The sequence below is a fragment of the Hermetia illucens genome, chromosome 4 (genome assembly GCF_905115235.1).
Source record: "Hermetia illucens chromosome 4, iHerIll2.2.curated.20191125, whole genome shotgun sequence".
NCBI classification, from domain to species: domain Eukaryota; kingdom Metazoa; phylum Arthropoda; class Insecta; order Diptera; family Stratiomyidae; genus Hermetia; species Hermetia illucens.
Window position 1 is genome coordinate 115,897,326 of NC_051852.1, and position 17,931 is coordinate 115,915,256.

The 17,931-nt window shown below is 41.4% G+C and overlaps 1 protein-coding gene across 2 annotated transcripts in view; it reads left to right on the top strand.

Annotated features, from left to right (window-relative positions):
- The window catches only part of LOC119654199 (endoribonuclease ZC3H12A), a 164,430-nt gene extending 151,240 nt beyond the window's left edge, over positions 1-13,190 (top strand). For both annotated transcript variants that reach the window (XM_038059404.1, XM_038059405.1), the window contains exons 2-5: positions 1,585-2,430; positions 2,493-2,689; positions 2,752-3,592; positions 10,349-13,190. In XM_038059404.1, the coding sequence (XP_037915332.1) occupies positions 1,585-2,430; positions 2,493-2,689; positions 2,752-3,592; positions 10,349-10,621 (2,157 nt within the window). In that variant the 3' untranslated portion in view covers positions 10,622-13,190. The remainder of the gene's footprint in view (positions 1-1,584; positions 2,431-2,492; positions 2,690-2,751; positions 3,593-10,348) is intronic.
- Positions 13,191-17,931: the final 4,741 nt, after the last annotated feature.

Genomic DNA, 17,931 nt, shown 5'->3' on the forward strand with positions numbered 1-17,931 from the left:
AGGTTATTTTTCACAGATCCGGATTTTTTGGGGAAGGAGGAGGTAGAAACTCACAAATAAACAGCTACCGCCGGTCACAGATTTTCTCTCTACAGCCCTGCCTGCTACGCCTGGAAAAATTTATCCTTCGGATTGCGGTAGGGCAATTAAACTCAGTGCACGATTTCATGTGACACTAGGTTTATTCGCCAAGTGAGCGAGGTGAGTTTGTGTGGCACACGACCAAACGCCTTCTTTAGATCCAGAAATGCAGTATAGAAAGGGTAATGATCCTCACGTTGTTACTCCATGATAGCCTCTCGACTCCATCCGGGTAAAACTTATGACCGAGGAAAATACTGAATTCGAGAGTAAACCACTATATATGTGTATACTGTTCATAGGCAGTATTTCTTGGTATTCCTTCTTAATTATTCCATCTTCGTCCCTTACTCTTGTCTACATGACATGGGGATAAATTTTAATGCCAGGAAGCATTGCCGACTGTTCACCGAAAATATTGAATATCGCACTTGCTGCTTCCATCGTTAGCGCTATCCGGCAGGTAACACGGATATGATTTCTTTTTTATTTCCACCGGAACGAAATATCTTAGCACCCGCCAGACCGTTGAAAAATACCATAATTTTTTGTGCGCTACGGTCCCCTGAATTTCTGATTCGTTCGGTTGGTAGTTATCAAACCTATACTTCTACAGCGTACACGTTTTTTTATTTTCTATGGGCTCTATGTTACGGATGCATGGGAATCGCGCAGGCCAAATTTACGCTAGGATTCTCCCTAAAAAGTATGCATTGCGGTGCATATTTACACATACAACAAGAATTTCCTCAGGAATGTCATAACTTAAATATAGGTGTCCTTACACCTAAGCCAATTAATTCAATGCTAAAATTAAGTTGTAAATCGCAAGGATCTTGCGGTACGCACTAATTTTGAGGAGCGCCTTACTCCTTTCTCCTGGTGCACGGATATTTTGCTGACAGTTTCTTTGTGCAATGCTGCATCACCTCTACTCTTCGGAGCCGATTGACTGATAGAAACCATTGGTGTTGATATCTCCCTAAACAAAAAGAAGTTGTTTTCTAGGTTCAGACTAGCCAAGGTTTGAAAGCGTCAGCTTTCGGTGACTATAATTCATAACCATGTGGGGTTTTTGAATTATCAGTGTAGTGTAGTGATGCTGCTTCGGTCACACTGCCCCGCCGGATAGAGGTGAGGCAGCGTCTGATAAGTTTGCCTCCGCCTTGGTGAACAAAACTCTCAGCAAAATACTTTTTAATATGTTGAAAATTGTCTACTATCATCATACATCACATTCCTTTAAGCTAGACCGATCAAATAGGGAAGTTCTCTCTGATTATCCATATTACTACTCACAAGGATGTCGCATTCCCACACGTGATGAGCCGCATGTTACTAAAGGTGCCTTCCCAGTCCGGTTTCGCATCACATTCAATGAGGTGCCGTAAACTCAGTTTCCCAAAGAATTGATTTTTCCTAAATATTACCTTAAATATAGTAATTATATTCTCTACTTTTGTCTAGAAAAATTTTAAGTATCGTTCTCCTTCTCTCTTGCAGCACTACATTGAGAGCTTAGCCATAGCGGAAGCGGAGGATTCCAGCTATGATTCTGACTGCGAAAACGATGACACCCATAACAATTCGAAAAATATCGATCATGAACAAGTATCCCGAACGACAAGTGACACACTAGGACAAGAATTTGCTGAATATGTGACAAAACCTCAACAACCCCAGAATGTACCATCTACATCACCCTCGCCTGGATCCGCACAATCATCAAATTTGATATCCGAGCGGCCTTTTAGTTATACAGCCAGAGTTGAGTTCGCACTGAAACTCGGTTATACCGAGCGCTTAGTCCAAGCAGCATTAGCTCGGCTTGGCCCAGACCCAGCGCAAAATGAACTCTTAGGCGAACTAATAAAGCTTGGAGCACAGCATAGCAATAAAGGAGATTTCTGCTGCGATTCACCCACTGCAGAATGTCTCTCGCCTATTGGTGGATCAACAGCGTCTCTAGTTGGTGGTGCTGGTGGCGATGTAGCTATACATCATCCTCTTGCAGCAACATGTAGTTTTAGTGATGACCCTTCACAACAAGTGAATAGATTACGTCCAATAGTCATAGATGGTAGTAACGTGGCAATGAGTCATGGTAACAAAGAAGTTTTCTCGTGTCGAGGAATTAAATTATGCGTTGATTGGTTTAAAAATCGTGGCCATCAAGATATAGTTGTGTTCGTGCCTAAATGGCGAAAGGAAAGCTCTCGCCCAGATAATCCGATTAAGGACCAAGAGATTTTGAATGAGCTGGAACGTGACCGTATGTTAGTTTTTACACCATCAAGACTGGTTGGGGGAAAGCGAATGGTTTGCTACGATGATAGATACATATTAAAGGTAAGAAATTCAACTTCTAATTATTCAAAAGATGTAACTATCTATTAACTCTCTCCTAACAGTTGGCAGCTGCGAATGATGGAATAGTGGTTTCGAATGATAACTACCGAGATCTGGTACAAGAAAGTTCAGAGTTCAAGAAAGTTGTGGAAGAGCGGGTTCTAATGTATTCGTTTGTGAATGACCGGTTTATGCCACCAGATGATCCTCTAGGTCGATCTGGACCTACTCTAGATAATTTCTTACGGATTCAACCCAAGTGAGCTTTTTTTAAGTTTAATTACCTAGAGAAAAACAATTAATATTTTTATAACCTTACAGAAAAGGTGATCCACCACCACCATGCCCATATGGCAAGAAATGTACGTATGGCAACAAATGCAAATTTCATCACCCCGAAAGAGGCCTAGGACCCCACAAATCTGTAACTGAGCGGCTCTCAGAGCACGCCGCTCGTCACCTATCAGCTCGAAATTCTTCTTCAGAATCTGTACGACAACCAGTTCAAGGAAAATCTCTTAGCGTTCCTTTAAGTGGAGCTAGCGATTCGAATTCTACAGAAAGATCATCACGAAAAGCATTGTGTAGAACAAGATCTGGGGCTCCAGATTGCGCCACTGCAAAACCATCAGCGCTCACGCAACCAACGCCTCAACAGCAACCACAACAGTCACCGATCCCAGCGTGGGATCCGTCGACCTGTCACCCTGCTTCAGATACAAACCACATTAATTTCCCCAAATCACACAGTATTGAGAATATTTCACGTGAGGCGTACTCCACCCACCCACACCTTGGACTACATCCAAGTTATGCGTCACTGTGGTCAGCATCAGGAACGCAAGCACCATCTACAGCACCACAAGCTGGGGCATCGCCCGTATCTAGTTCGGCAACATCAAAGCAATTGTCCGCTAATAATTCCGAGCCTGTAGATGAATCAATAAATCTCCATAAGAAATTGAGACGACAGTTGACATTGAATCCAGCCGGTTGCGATCCGCGAATATATCAGATGCAACGATGCTTGGCACCGACAGGTGGAGGTGGTGGAGCGGCGGCTGCGGCCGCTGTCCAACCACATTCTCCGCATCGACCTTTAGCACCATCATTGAGCGGTCCACGAACACATCATCCTCCGACACAGTGGGATTTGCATCAGGTTGGTATATTTTTATATTATTCGAATCGTACTTTTTTGGGGCGACATTGGAAGAGATATTCAAGAGGACTTTAGAGGAAGTGTTTGCCTTTTAGGGCAGGATTTTTTTTGGACTTTGGTATTGTCTGAAATGAAGATATTAATCTTTACGACCAATTTACATATCGTTCGTTTTGATAGCATCATCATATCTCTTCGCTACTTATATGGTTATTTTCTTTATTAATTTCCGTTTTCATCAATTTTTGTAAAACAAAGGACAATCAAAGTATTGTGGTTTTGACCATTCTCTTAAGTAAATTATAGTAGAATAGTGTTAAAAATTGACTTTATTTCCAAATCCAAAGTAGGAAAATCGAAAAATCCACAGTAGGAAACAGTGAGCAGTATGGGAATGTAAATGCGGTTTGTTTGCGCCATAAATGCAGACATATCACAATTTTTTGTTCTTGAATTCTGGAAATGCACTGCATCAGATCGCTATTTACTTGCAGTGATAGCAACCCCTGCTTTCAATTCGCCATTGTTTATGTCTTTTCAGTTTTTTTTGCCAATATTTACTGAGTAGGCAGCCCAAAGGCTCCATCCTATTTAAGGGTTTTTAATGCACGAGATAATATCACTTCGAAATCGGGGAGCAATTCGTGTCCTTCATTAGGAAATATTGGCGGCGAGTAGCCATTTCATCCACAAAAGGTGAAAACCGTGGTAGAGCCGACCTGCTCATTTCCCTGCACGGGGAGCTTATAGTGAACGTCATTGAATGGACCATCGAAAGACTAACGATTTCCTGTAAGTTTTTGGTGATATGGTATCATCATCATCAGCGGCGCAACAACCGGTATCCGAGGTCCACCAATTCGATATCCCCAAAAGCTGTCTGGCGTCCTGGCCTACGCCATCGCTCCATCTTAGGCAGGGTCTGCCTCGTCTTCTTTTTCTACCATAGATATTGCTCTTATAGACTTTCCGGGTGGGATCATCCTCATTCATACGGATTAAGTGACCCGCCCACCGTAACCTATTGAGTCGGATTTTATCCACAACCGGACGGTCATGGTATCGCTCATAGATTTCGTCATTGTGTAGGCTACGGAATCGTCCATCCTCATGTAGGGGGCCAAAAATTCTTCGGAGGACTCTTCTCTCGAACGCGGCCAAGAGTTCGCAATTTTTCTTGCTAAGAACCCAAGTTTCCGAGGAATACATGAGGACTGGCAAGATCATAGTCTTGTACAGTAAGAGCTTTGACCCTATGGTGAGACGTTTCGAGCGGAACAATCTTTGTAAGCTGAAATAGGTTCTGTTGGCTGACAACCGTGCGCGGATTTCATCATCGTAGCTGTTATCGGTTGTGAGTTTTGACCCTAGATAGGAGAAATTGTCAACGGTCTCAAAGTTGTATTCTCCTATTCTTATTCTTTTTCGTGTTTGTGTTTGACCAGTGCGGTTGGATGTTGGTTGATTCGTCTTCGGTGCTGACGTTGCCACCATATATTTTGTCTTGCCTTCATTGATGTGCAGCCCAAGATCTCGCGCCAATCGCCGCCTGCTCGATCTGGATGAAGGCAGTTTGTACGTCTCGGGTGGTTCTTCCCATGATGTCGATATCGTCAGGCCAGTAGTTGGGTGGACTTAAAGAGGATCGTACCTCTTGCATTTACCTCAGCATCACGGATCACTTTCTCGAGGGTCAGGTTGAAGAGGACGCATGATAGGGGGGTGATATAGTATAGGCCAGTAAATCAATATTATGTGCGCTAACCTCTGATCCCCTGATCAGAGGAACGATGCAGTTCTCATAACTTGTTGCTGCATTTACTTTGAACGATCATTAGAACAATCAACTACCTACATTCGTCCGTCTTCTTAAAGAGTGCTCGAAAACTTGATATTCGTTAGAGATGAAAGCCTTTTGATGGTTATCAGTATTCTCTGGGGAGTTCATCGAAGCCCTTTTAGGCTGCGGATTGAAGTAAAGGCTGGTATTGATTTGAAGTGTGGCTCAAGTGGTTAGCGCTGGACAGTCGTAGCGGAAAGTCGCGGTTCAAATCTCACTGATGACCGAGGGATTTGTTTTCGTGACTGATGTCGGATAGCAGTCGACTCACCTATAAATGAGTACCTGAGTCAAATGAGGGTAATAATCTCAGGCGAGCGCAATGCTAACCACATTGGCTCTTATAGGGTATTGTCATCTTGTAGTGTACCGTTATGGTCTTCAATGAAGTGCTCAAACAAATTTTAAGGTCCAGATCCAATATGGATTGTTGCGGCAACGATTATTATTATTGTTGTTTTGAAGGGGGATGGGACCAGCTCCCACTGTGAGTAGACGCGGATCTGACACATAAGCGGAATTAAGCATTCCCAATAACAAATCTTGGCCGTTTCTCGATAGCTAAAAGTCTTTGTCGAAGAGTTCGATTATGAGCTTAAAGAAAGTTTGCAGAAAAACAGGTAAGGCATCTACAAGATGTGTCCCATGTTGCTACATGGGAGCGGGCCGATATCGTTAACAAAAGCCCGGGCTAAACAAAATATACGGAGCAAACAAGCAGAGGTATTGCGGAGGAACAGATTAAAACCTTTGAGCTAAAATTCTCGGCAAAGTATACGAAGTAATCGACGAGAGGGCATCTACTTTTATCAAATTTAGCAAATTGTATTGGGTCGGTCATGTAGAGCGAATGCAGGGAATCGGATCATCGAAACAATAACGGAAAAGATGGATTGAAAAGGGTTGGGAGACTCAATTGTTGCAAATTGCTTCGAAGGGTGTTCAAATTGGAGCAAACGATGGTTCAACCGAAACAGTTGGAGGAGATTTATCAAGCTTCATCACATATAAACTTCCAATGAACTGTGCAGATTTGCTTTTATCGCTCCTCATACTCTGGCCTGTGGCGTCAGGAGCATCAGAACTTTCAGATTAAATCCCCTTAGGTTTGAGACCGCGCAATGAATTTTGCATCTCGATATGAAATTGCATCACTAGCATAGAAATAGTAACTTCATTTTCTAAAGGTTACGGTTTGAACAGCAATCTGAAGATGAGATATCATCAGTCCGTTCTTCTAGGAAGGCAATCACAGCCAATTCAGAGTGAAATTGCAATAATCGTAAGGCTACAGCAGGAGCACAGAACACTAACCAGAAGGTGAAGAATTGAGCAGGAGATGAAAGGCCAACCAGGAGGTGAAGTGAACACAGACTGCTTCAAACAAATCACCGCGGAGACGGATTTAAAACTCTGGTGAAGCGTATGTTGTAATGAAAAAATTCGACCGTCAGGATACTCCAAAAATTATCATATATGTTCCCATATATCAAACAAAGTTATTAAGCTGACAGTCAAATCAAAGTCGGGCATATTTGAGGATTTGTTTGAAGCAGACTTAATGGATGGCATTTTTCTCAGGTGTGGACACGCTGGTAAACTTCCTTGGATGAGATTGTATATTGCGTTTTTTTTTGGGTGGAAAGAGCAGAAAAGTATGATACGTCTTCCCGTTGGAATTGTTTGGTACCAATTTAGTGAACTCCTTTTCCTCAATTGGCGTATTCCTTTCCTCTTCCCGAAATCTTCGAATCTGAAACTATTGAGAATGTATGCCATATGTTTCGAAATGCCATGGGCACGATTTATGGATTTTTGACGCGATTTTACGGCATCATGATATTGACCAGAGAAAGCAGTATAAGAAAAGGATGACTCGGAAAAGCTTACACATTTACCTAATTAACAACATGGTATACTGGGTGACCATCAAGAGTGGGAGCAAGTTGCTCTCCATTTGGTCCGGTCCGGCATCAAGTCAATGCGGACTTAGGACTCCACCGATCCCTAAAAAAAAGATACTGGGTGATGTTGTGCGAAGTAAGTATCAGACCGGATAACGTTAGCACCTCCACAAGCCTGGCTTAACTATAAAGTATTAAGCTCTAAGCTCCCCATTTTCTTCTCTTATGATTGTGTTGCCTTACGTGCATCCCGTCCAGCTCCCTTCCGTTGTTTGTATCTTGTCTATACTTCCCCTATGCGGGCCTACTCACGTGTATGCAGAATTGTTCGACAATTTGTCTGAATTTCTTATTGCCTTTCTTGTTTTGCTGGGAATATAGCTAGCTAGTTTAATCACTCTATCTCTCCAATCCCTTCTAAGAGCTCTTCCCAATCTCTCTTTGAAAATTAAACACGGAAAAAACTCCTTTGGTCGCACTTGAATTTAATGCAGAGCTCTTTGGGTTCAACTCCGACCTTGCGCGAAAATCAATTAGGCTTAATTTCCACAAAACCAATTTCAACGCTTAACTTTATCATCATTCGACTCTGTGTTAACTTAAGGTGTGATCAAACTCTTAATAATTTTTTCAATATCCTTTCATATTGGTTCGCCTTTTACACCCCCTCTTTCCTTACATGTCTGCGCTCTTATCCGACTTGGTTCACCAACGAGATCTATGAAAACATCCGCCTAAAACACCGCATTACGGAACAAGAAGAATGCTTTCCAAAAATGTCACCGACCTTGCTCATTTCAAGGCTGTAAAGTCAGTGACCAAGAAAGCGCATTAAGCGATACTTGATGAGCGTCGGAGTCGCCCTTGCCTGCGTTAATTTAAAAAATTTTTTGGTCCTACAATCACAATCCCATAACCCTTATTCCATTCATCAATTTTGGTGGCTCCATTGTCAACGTTCCATAATAATCCTGTAACCTACAGTGTTTTTCTGTCTCTTTCATGTTTACCTCCTCGGCTCTTGCGCCCTCTACGCTTTTTCTAGGTGCAGAATCTTGACAATCTTGAAACTTTGATTTGGTTTCGATGGGCTTCTTAACCTCTTCTTAGTTAACTGTAAACAATACATTTCCTTCCCTCTGTGTATAATCTTCAACAAAAGTCTCGAGTGATGCTATTTTCCTCATCTATGGAAGGAGGTTCTTATTATTCCTATTCTTACTACCTACTCTGCTCTAGCTGTGAATTACTGCCCTATCTCCCTTCTCTCCGTTTGTTACAAAATTCTAAAGAGGTACGTCAAAGACTACTTGACCTCACACTTCGGTCATTTCATAGGTAACGAGCAACCTGGCTTTGTTAAACATCGATCTACTGCTTCAAACCTTATTGATTTTACCAACATCCTCGCTGAATCTCTCAACTTATGACAGAAGGGACACGTTGTTTACACAGATTTCTCTAAAGGACCACTCACTAACCACAATATAGTCCTCTCCAAACTCTTTCTGCTCAAGTTGCCCTCCTCAATATCTCACGGCACGCCTCCTATTTATCTAACCGTCTTTGCAAAGTTTATTTACATGGTTGTTCATCTTGTTCTTCGTCTCCTTGTTGTGGAGTCTCCCAAGGCTCTATATTAGCCACCGTACTACTCCCATTTTTCATTAATGACGTTCCCTCTATCCTCATCTGCCTGCATTTATTTTCACAGAAGACCTTAAATTATCTGTTTCGCCTACGCCACTAAATATCATTCACTTGAATCATTCCCCTCCTTTTCTCTTCTTACTCTTGGTGGATCACCCCTATCACTTCTGAATTCCTTTTGAGGTCTGCGTATAACTTTGGATGATAAGCTTGATTTAAATGAAAAGTATTTGATTTTAACTCTTTGCTAAAAACATCCTTGAATCTTCGTCTTTTTGAGTTTTTGTCTCGTTCAAAAGCGGATTCGGTCGGCCTTGATCGATTCCGCTAATTTACTCGTTCGTAGTCCTGACCTGTATAAAGTCGAGAGACTTTAAAATCACCATCTAGCGTATCAAACAATCGTGGTTTCAGCAGGCCTTTTGGTTGTTTCCCACCGACTTCGATGTTCAGACCAATCCAATTTTTCCACGATCGACTCAACCTCATACTGATCACGAATCTCCTCATTACATATAAGATCATGGCGAATTATCTTTGTCTAGAGTACCGTGGGGCTTCGCTTCATTGTCATTTATAGTTGGCCATCACTCAGAACCATAGAGGGAGACAGAGCCAACAATATTGCGGAGAATTTTGGATTTGAGACGTTCTTTAATGGTCGATCATAAAGAACGCCAGCTACTGAACGAATCTACCAATATCTAGCAGTTCATGATGATGATAGGTTTGATTCAAGATATTCAAATCGCTCAGTTCTCGGCAGGACATTGCCACCGACAGTGATAGTTTCTGCTTCATTGAGGTCGATCGTCAAAAGATGTATTGCATGAGGCGATCACTCCACCTTTCAACAAGTTGAATATTGCTTTGTAATTTGTCTCCCTTTCGCAATTTCAACTGTCGCAATTTAGAAACTGTACAACGCTGATTTCCCCGACCTCTCTTTCTTGAAAAGAAATTTCTTCGTTTAAATTATCGTTCTTGACTTCACTCTCTCAAGCTCCTTTACCTGCAATAAGGCCCATTCTTCCTTGATATGTGTACTCTTTTTACCCTCTGTAATTGTCTGACGGATCGTTCTGCCTCATCCGTTATTATGTTCTGCATCACCTTACAGCAGTAGTACAGAAATTTTTGAAGATCTCTTCGCGGAGCTCGACAACTACTTTCATTCTCCGATCCCGAGATTATACCGATCCTAAAACGGACTCTCTTTGACTCTGTATCTTTCTTTAGTTTTAACCATAAATTAAGCTTACTTACTGGCTCCTTCCTCTGAGGGCAATACGTAATTAGAAATTCCTTTTCTGCGTTTTGTTTCTTAAATTAAATAAAATAATAATTCATTCCTCGTTTCAGAGCGTAACACGAATCGCTTCGGCACCTGATCCGTCACGTCCATGGCACAGTGGTCCACCGCCAGCATCGTCATCCGAACCACATATAAATCTATGGCCCCATCATGCGCCGCCAACTGTTCTAGCCGCGCAAGATCAACGACGACGACTACATTATCACTTAGCTAGCATATTTCCCGAGGAACAAGTTCAAACAGTTATGCAAATGTATCCGGACGAGACGAATCCTCAAACTATATGTGCTGCCATTTTAAGTATGTTCCCTAAAATCTAATTTAGACGTAGCGTAGACAAATGAGATCCTTTTACTAATGTACATAGGCAAGAGGAAAGTAGTCATTGATGGATCATTTCTTCTCTATGGAGAGGAATGTTGGCGTATGTGATGCAAAGAAAGGCCTTATGATTTTCAACAAGGCATCCATTTGCATGTAATTGTTTGATCGGAGTTATGTACGAATATGGGCACGTCGGCCCAAGCGGTTTTAGAGAGGAAAATGTGAATATAGAGATCTAAACGTCTGCTGCAATGTGATGACTGAAATACGTACTTGGCCTCCACTTCGATTTAGAGTAGTATTGGGGGGAAAATGAGTGTCATTCATTTCCTCTAGATTATTTTGACATAAAATTGAAGTGGTTGGCCTCCTCGGATTATTGTTAGCTGGTAAGAGGAATGAGAGCAGAGACATTTTTATTCTACAGACACTTCAATCGCAATAAATCCATGACTCATTTGCATGCTCCCTAAATGCATGGAACTGTATTCCCTCTTGCACTTTTTCAAATCCTTTACAAAATGCAACAAACAATTTTGCTCTAATTTGTAGTCCTGATCCTGTTCGGTCTTTAAGACGTAAATTCGTACATACTCCGAAACGTGCGTCCTATACTTGAGCCTTTATCTTTTCTTATTATTTATTTCTTCATCCAACTCTTTATCTTAATCAAAAATTTTAGGCAAAACAGAAAAACTGATCCATTACTGAGAGTAAAATCGGGCATTGCTTGCAAGCTTGATTTTGAAAGTAGTAAACGTTTATCGTAGTCGGGGGCATATGAAGAAAAAGATGATGAAAAACATTGACATGAACATATTTATAAGCATTTATTGAACATTAAGTAAACTCAGTCGAGAAACTCAACTACCCGAGCTGCTATCTGAGAATAATATTTAGAGAAGCGAAATTTCTAATGCCAGTTTTTAAACCTAACCCTTAGGATTAAAGTGTATTGTGAAGCTGAAACAAGCTGCAAACCCCTTCACATGATAATATTAAATAATCGTTGATCTTTTTTAAGTTTTATAAAATATATTTTGCATAAGAGAGAAACATGTTTGTATATCCGTAAATAGTTTAGTCAGAAACATTGAGAGTGGATGAATGAGAAATGCAGACTCCAGAATATTGTGGGACTAGGGGCAAATTGAATTCGATGTCCCAGTGAAATACTCACTATTTAAGTAACATTTTAAAAACATTTGTTCCAATCGTATAGACTCGTGTTTCTATAGTGTATCCACACGTCCTGGTTCTATTATATTCTGCAGTTTGTTCATTCCATCCAAAATATTCTAGAGGGTACTCAGTACCGTAAGCCAAAATCACCTAGACTCGGGTGAAGATAAAAAGCGTTAAATGATAAATAAAAGAATACGTTGAATGTTGATTGCTGCTGCACGAGTCAAGTCTTCGTTGGTATCGCTACTGCTGCTGGTTCAGTGTTAAGAAGTTCGCTATAGCTCGATTGCAGAGCAAGGAATGTGTTTTATTATTATGACAAGAGTATTTCATAGAAAACTCCTCGAAATTAGATTTGAATCCATCACTATTTGATATTGGAACTTTATTTAATATGTGTACAGTACATGTCCATTTTTATATACTGTAAAATGATATTATTTTTTGTTTACACGTAATCGACCTAGGTTAGAGTATTGAGCATGGCTATTTGACTATTTGACTTTTGTTGAACCTTTTTTTGTTATATTGATCGATTATTTTAGGAACTATAAAATCAAAGCTAGACATCTGTAGCTTAAGTTAAGCTTTTTGTATGGGAGAGAGATTAATTTTGAAGTAAACGTACGCGTCTACATGAATGCAATATATATTCAACCGTTCAGTTGATTCATACAGACATAAATATACAACTCGTTCGCTTTCATATCAAACCAATAATAGTCATAAAATATGAACAACACTTTTCCGTTCTCCTCCAAATTTCAATTTGTCTATCCAACACAAACGGCCAACTGATATTTGAAGTCCCACGAAGTACGTATATAGCATTCTGGGCCGACATTATTTGCTATTCATTTTAATTTCCTCCGCCGTCACCATGAGTTCTCCCAAATATTCAGGCGGGAAATTTATATGTTAACACGAAAATGTCCTATTTCACATATTAAACAAGTAATGCAGTTTTCAATGCATGTTAAATAATTCAGAACTAATGAAAATCTTATATCCACGACGAAAGATAATTATAAAGAGAAGTTAGAGTTTAACAATAACACATGTGTACATACATAAGAAGTATGATCGAAATGTAATAAAGCAAAAAGGAATCTTTAGTTGTAACAAAGAAATGAGAAAAAAATCTACTTCTAGTTAAGTAAATAACCCTCCCGTTGTTGTATGTATCTTCATATTGGAGTAAATAAATTTGAATAATCCAAAATAGTAAAAAAAAAAGAAAATGATGAAAAATATATTAAAATACATTGCGACGATGATGACTAATTCCTGAGTGTAAACTAAACAAATGAAAGTGAAATTACATGTACATTATGAAATTTAATATTGGAAATGAAAGAACATGAGAAAATATTAGCAAAATGTGCGATTTATTCATTCATCATAATCATGACAGCGTTGCAAACGGTTTCCGGTCTAGCCCTGCTCTCCGAAGTTGCAAAAAGTTGCGGACGCACCCGGCAAGCAAAGGTAAGCGACCATCAGATGGGGATCCCGATTGTTCAAACAGTGTCAGTTACTTGAAACCAGTCTTGGTGGCCGTAAAGATAATACTGGGAAGTTTCTAGATTTCTGCAGCTTCTGTCGCTTGGTCATTGATAGCACTTTGTTCGTTGTTCAAATGAAAATGCCGATACCATGTTGAGTTCAGAGGCTGTAGCAGTGAGGGAGTTTGTGGCCATTTTTACCGCGTTTAAGTTCTATGTTGCAGTCTTTGTCGCCATTATTGGCGCAAAACTGGTATGCGGTCTAGGCCTGTCTTAATTAGGAACTCCAGGCATCCTGATTTTGCGCGGAAGTCCAACAATTCTATATTCTTAAAAATTGTTTGACGTCCGTTCGTACAACATTGCTCCATCTGGCGCAGGGTCTGCGAAGTCTTGCTTTCACCATTGATGTTGCCCTAATAGAATTTCCGGGTTGGATCATTCTCACCCATACGGATTGAGTTACCCGCCCGCCGCAACTTATTCAGTCGGATTTTCATAAATTTCTTTGTTATATAGGTTAAAGAATCGTCCATCCTCATGTAGGAGGCCCAAAAATTCTTCGGAGGATGCATAGGCCACTAGTTGAGTGCATTTGCAAATTGTGGTGCTTCTCGCATTATTAGCATCACGAATCCCTTTTTCCAAGACCAGGTTAAAGAGAATGTATGATAGGGCATCTCCTTGCCCTAGATCGTTGTTGATGTTGAATGTCTCGAGAGGGGTCAGGGTCAACCTATGAATCTTATCAATTTGGTCGAGATACCGAATTCTCTCATGGTCGTCGACAGTTTTGCCCTGGCTATGCTATCATGGGCAGCCTTGAAGTCGATGAAAATAATATGCAACTGATGGTCAGATTCAAACAGTTTTTCTCAACGCTTGCCGCATAGAGAAAATTTGATCTGATCAGCTCTTTTCGACTTATGGTTTTTGAGCCGATGAATTATACGAACCGTTTTTACCATGCTTAAAGGTGGTAGCATTTGTCCGTCGCCTTCAGTTCAGGACCTCCAACTGGCCGATGTTTTTTTGTGGAGAAATTCGTTAAAGTTGAGTTTGTGATAGATATTTGCACGTGCTCGCATTTTTGAGCATTTCCCAGTATGCAACATTCTTCCGCTCCATTGCTAGCTTAAATTCATCTTCGAATCAGTCGTTCTGATTTTTTTGTGCACGTGTTTTCCGTGCATTGCTTTCGACTTCCATTCATCGATCCATTTTTGGTTTGACTTCAACAAACTCAGAAGATTGAAAGATCAATCCTTCAAGTTAAGTGGAGTCAACCTACAGTCTGCCTTACAAACAGCTGCATACAAGGGTCTCGCCTGCTCTTTGCTGCGCCATGTCAACGACACCCGACGCCCCTACATCTGGTGTCACGAGGCAGGTTGATTCGCTCCACGGCAGAGTTTGGACCTAGTAGTCAGTATTCGCGGCTAGATGTTTTCCAGATCAGTTTTCGTCCACGGCAATATTCCCAGTGCGCTTATTTTATTTTTCCTCGAGAAATTTCAGTATCAGCATCACGTCGCAGGAATTCGGACAGCAGAGCATCCTTCAGACCATCAACTCGATCATGGGTTCCTCGCAGAATTCCTAAGTACTTGTAGAAGTTCATCTCGATCATAGCTTGGATGTGGAGGTCACCAGTGCTACGTCCGACATGCGACTCGTTATGACCTGTGCGGATGGCATAGATTCGACACTTGTCTAATCCAAATTCCATCGGAATATCACGACTAAACATATTTACTATTCGCAATAGACTTTCAAGGTGGTCATCAGTACCAACATACAGCTTGATGTCATTTACATCAAATGTGTCAGCTCACACTTAGCACGTAGGTTATAGTTTATTGCGAAACGATACCCTTTGGCATCATTGAGCTTTTTGTACCAGAAGTTTGCATCTAATCCGGAGATATGGACGCCTCCAGTTCTTCGAGCTGTTTATGGTTCCTCGAACCTCCAATTCAGTAATATTCGTAAAATTCATGTCCGGCATGGTGAGTGCCTTCGGCGGTAATACGCTCATGCTGTCTCCAATAGTGTTTCCCTTCTGTTACCGAAAACTGCATTCTGTTGGGATTCGTTGAGTGATCTGAAAAAGCCCCGCTGCTTTCTCCCGTACGTTGCATTTTGGACACGTCTGGAGTGACTTTCGCTAAACCGTCGCAACCGACAGAAAGTTTCTTCTTTAGTGTGTCCAGAATTACGGGTATCTCACTGGTATAGATCAAAAGTTGGACGAATTCCCGAGAATGTGTTCATTTAAAGCCAGCACCTCTCCAATACCGTAGAGAGAAAATCCGGGCCGGAATGGAACTCATTCAAATCTGGGGTGGGTGGGCAATATAGGCTCGGATCACTATCTCGTTGGCATAGCGCTCCGGGCTCGAATTACAACACCGCCTAGAATACTGCAGCCATCCACAACAACTCATAAGGGGGGAAACCGATGGCGGGATAACATCAGTTAACAGAAATCGTCGAAAGGCGTCATCATTGATAAGGCCTCAGGTTACTTGGCCCCAGTAACAAAAAAGTCGGAACGACTGGTTCGACGATGAATGTAAGCTAGCAACAGAATGGAAGAATACTGCACTGTCAGAGAAAGTGGGCACGTGCAGAGATCATTTACTTCGTCGAGTGGAAAAGGGACTTCACAGACATTAAAGGGAGGCCTGGGAGAAGCAACAAGTCTATGAACTCGAAAAATACAAGCAGCAACCGCACCAAGCGCAAAAGTTTTACCAACAAGTCAACCGGATGAAGCCTTATACACCTCGATGCTCATCCTGCCGAAACAAAGAGGGAAATCTGTTTCCCGACTGTATGGGATCGATCGATTTCTCTAGCCTTGGAAAATGGGATTCGTGGTGCAAATGTTAACGTGAGGGGTATCATTCTCTTCAAGTCCACCCAACTACTAGCCTATGCTGACGATATTGACACTATGGGAAGAACTGCCCGTACAGTGTACCTTCATTCAGATCGACCAGGCGGAGCGAAATCTTGGGCTGCACATAAATGGAGGCAAGATGAACTACAGGGGAGCAACGTCAGCACCAAAGAACCAGGACTCCGAAATCCGCGCAAGATTGTTGGCAGCCAACAGATCATTTCAGCTTATAAAAACTGTTTCGATCGAAACGTTACACCATAGCGTCAAAGTTTTTATTGTTCAAGACAATGATCTTGCCATTCTATTCCTCGGAGACTTGGGCTCTTAGAAAGAAAAATTACGAATTCTTGGTCGCGTTCGAGAGTAGAATCCTCCGAAGAGTTTTTGCCCCCCTACATGAGAATGGAGAATTCTTTAGCCTATATAAGGACGAGATTTATGAACAACACCACGAACGTCTGGTTGTGAATAAAATACGGCTGAATAAGTTGCGGCGGGCGGGTCACTTAGTCCGTATAGGTGAGGCTGATCTATCCCGGAAAGTCTACAAAAGCAATATCTACGGTGAAAATAAGACGTGGCAGATCCTGCCCCAGATGGCACGTAGGAACGGGCGCCAGCCAATTTTTAGGAATGTCGAATTGTTGGACTTTGGTGCAAAGCGAGGATGTCTGGAGTTCCTTACTAAGGCAGTCCTAGACCGGATACCAGTTTTGGACTGACAATGGTGACAAAGCCTGCCACATAGAACTTAAATGCGGCCAGAAATACCCACAAACTCCTCTACCACTATAGTCTCCGAAATCAACAAGGTGTGGGCGTTTCCGTCTCTCAAATTATCCCTGATACCATTGACGAAGGCAAACGGTTTCTGACCGCCCGATTTGTTATTTTATTCCTTGCGCCCCACCGGCAGGTCGCCCAACGACACGGCTATACCACCATAACGAGTGGCCTCAACGTCGAAGAGGCAGACGACTGGTGCCATGGGGGTAAATGCTTCGGTACACGTAATGGGGATGGTGAGCGTGTCGTCGATTTTTCCTACACTCACGACCTTCTACAGTCAATCCATGGTTTCATGAACCTCTCATTATATTGTACCTAAAGCGACTATATTCTCATATCAATATTGTCTCGCAATTTTCGCACCGCCACTTACAACAACAACAAGTCATGCAAATCAACCCAAGATTGAAACAATGTGAGGAATGTTCTGCGTACTTGTGGAAATTAAATTCAATTATCTAAACCGCACTTATTTCATCCATTTTCTAAAACTCCTGCAAAAGTTTGGGTCAAAATAGGTTCATAATTTCCGAAGCCAAATTTAGGTTTTGGGGTTTTTATCAGCATACCTAGTATACCAGTATTTTTCAGAGTTATGGTAAATAGGTGGAAGTAAAAAGAAAAATACTTCACCCCTTTATGCTAATTATATTTATTTTTGCAAAATTCATTAGCATCCTATGCTTGTGTCAAATTCTGTTCCAACATTCCGGACACTCACCATAGCGCTGTCTGTAATACTAAAATGTTAATCTATGGATCCAAATAGTCCTTTTGTATATTTTTTTGTTACTTGCAATAATCGAGAAACAGCATTCAGGTGACAACCCTAAGCAACATTAGGCAGTTAATATATGTATAATGATGCGCCTTACTTATATTTTCGTTTAATTAAAATCCGTTAGTTTTAAAAGATCGA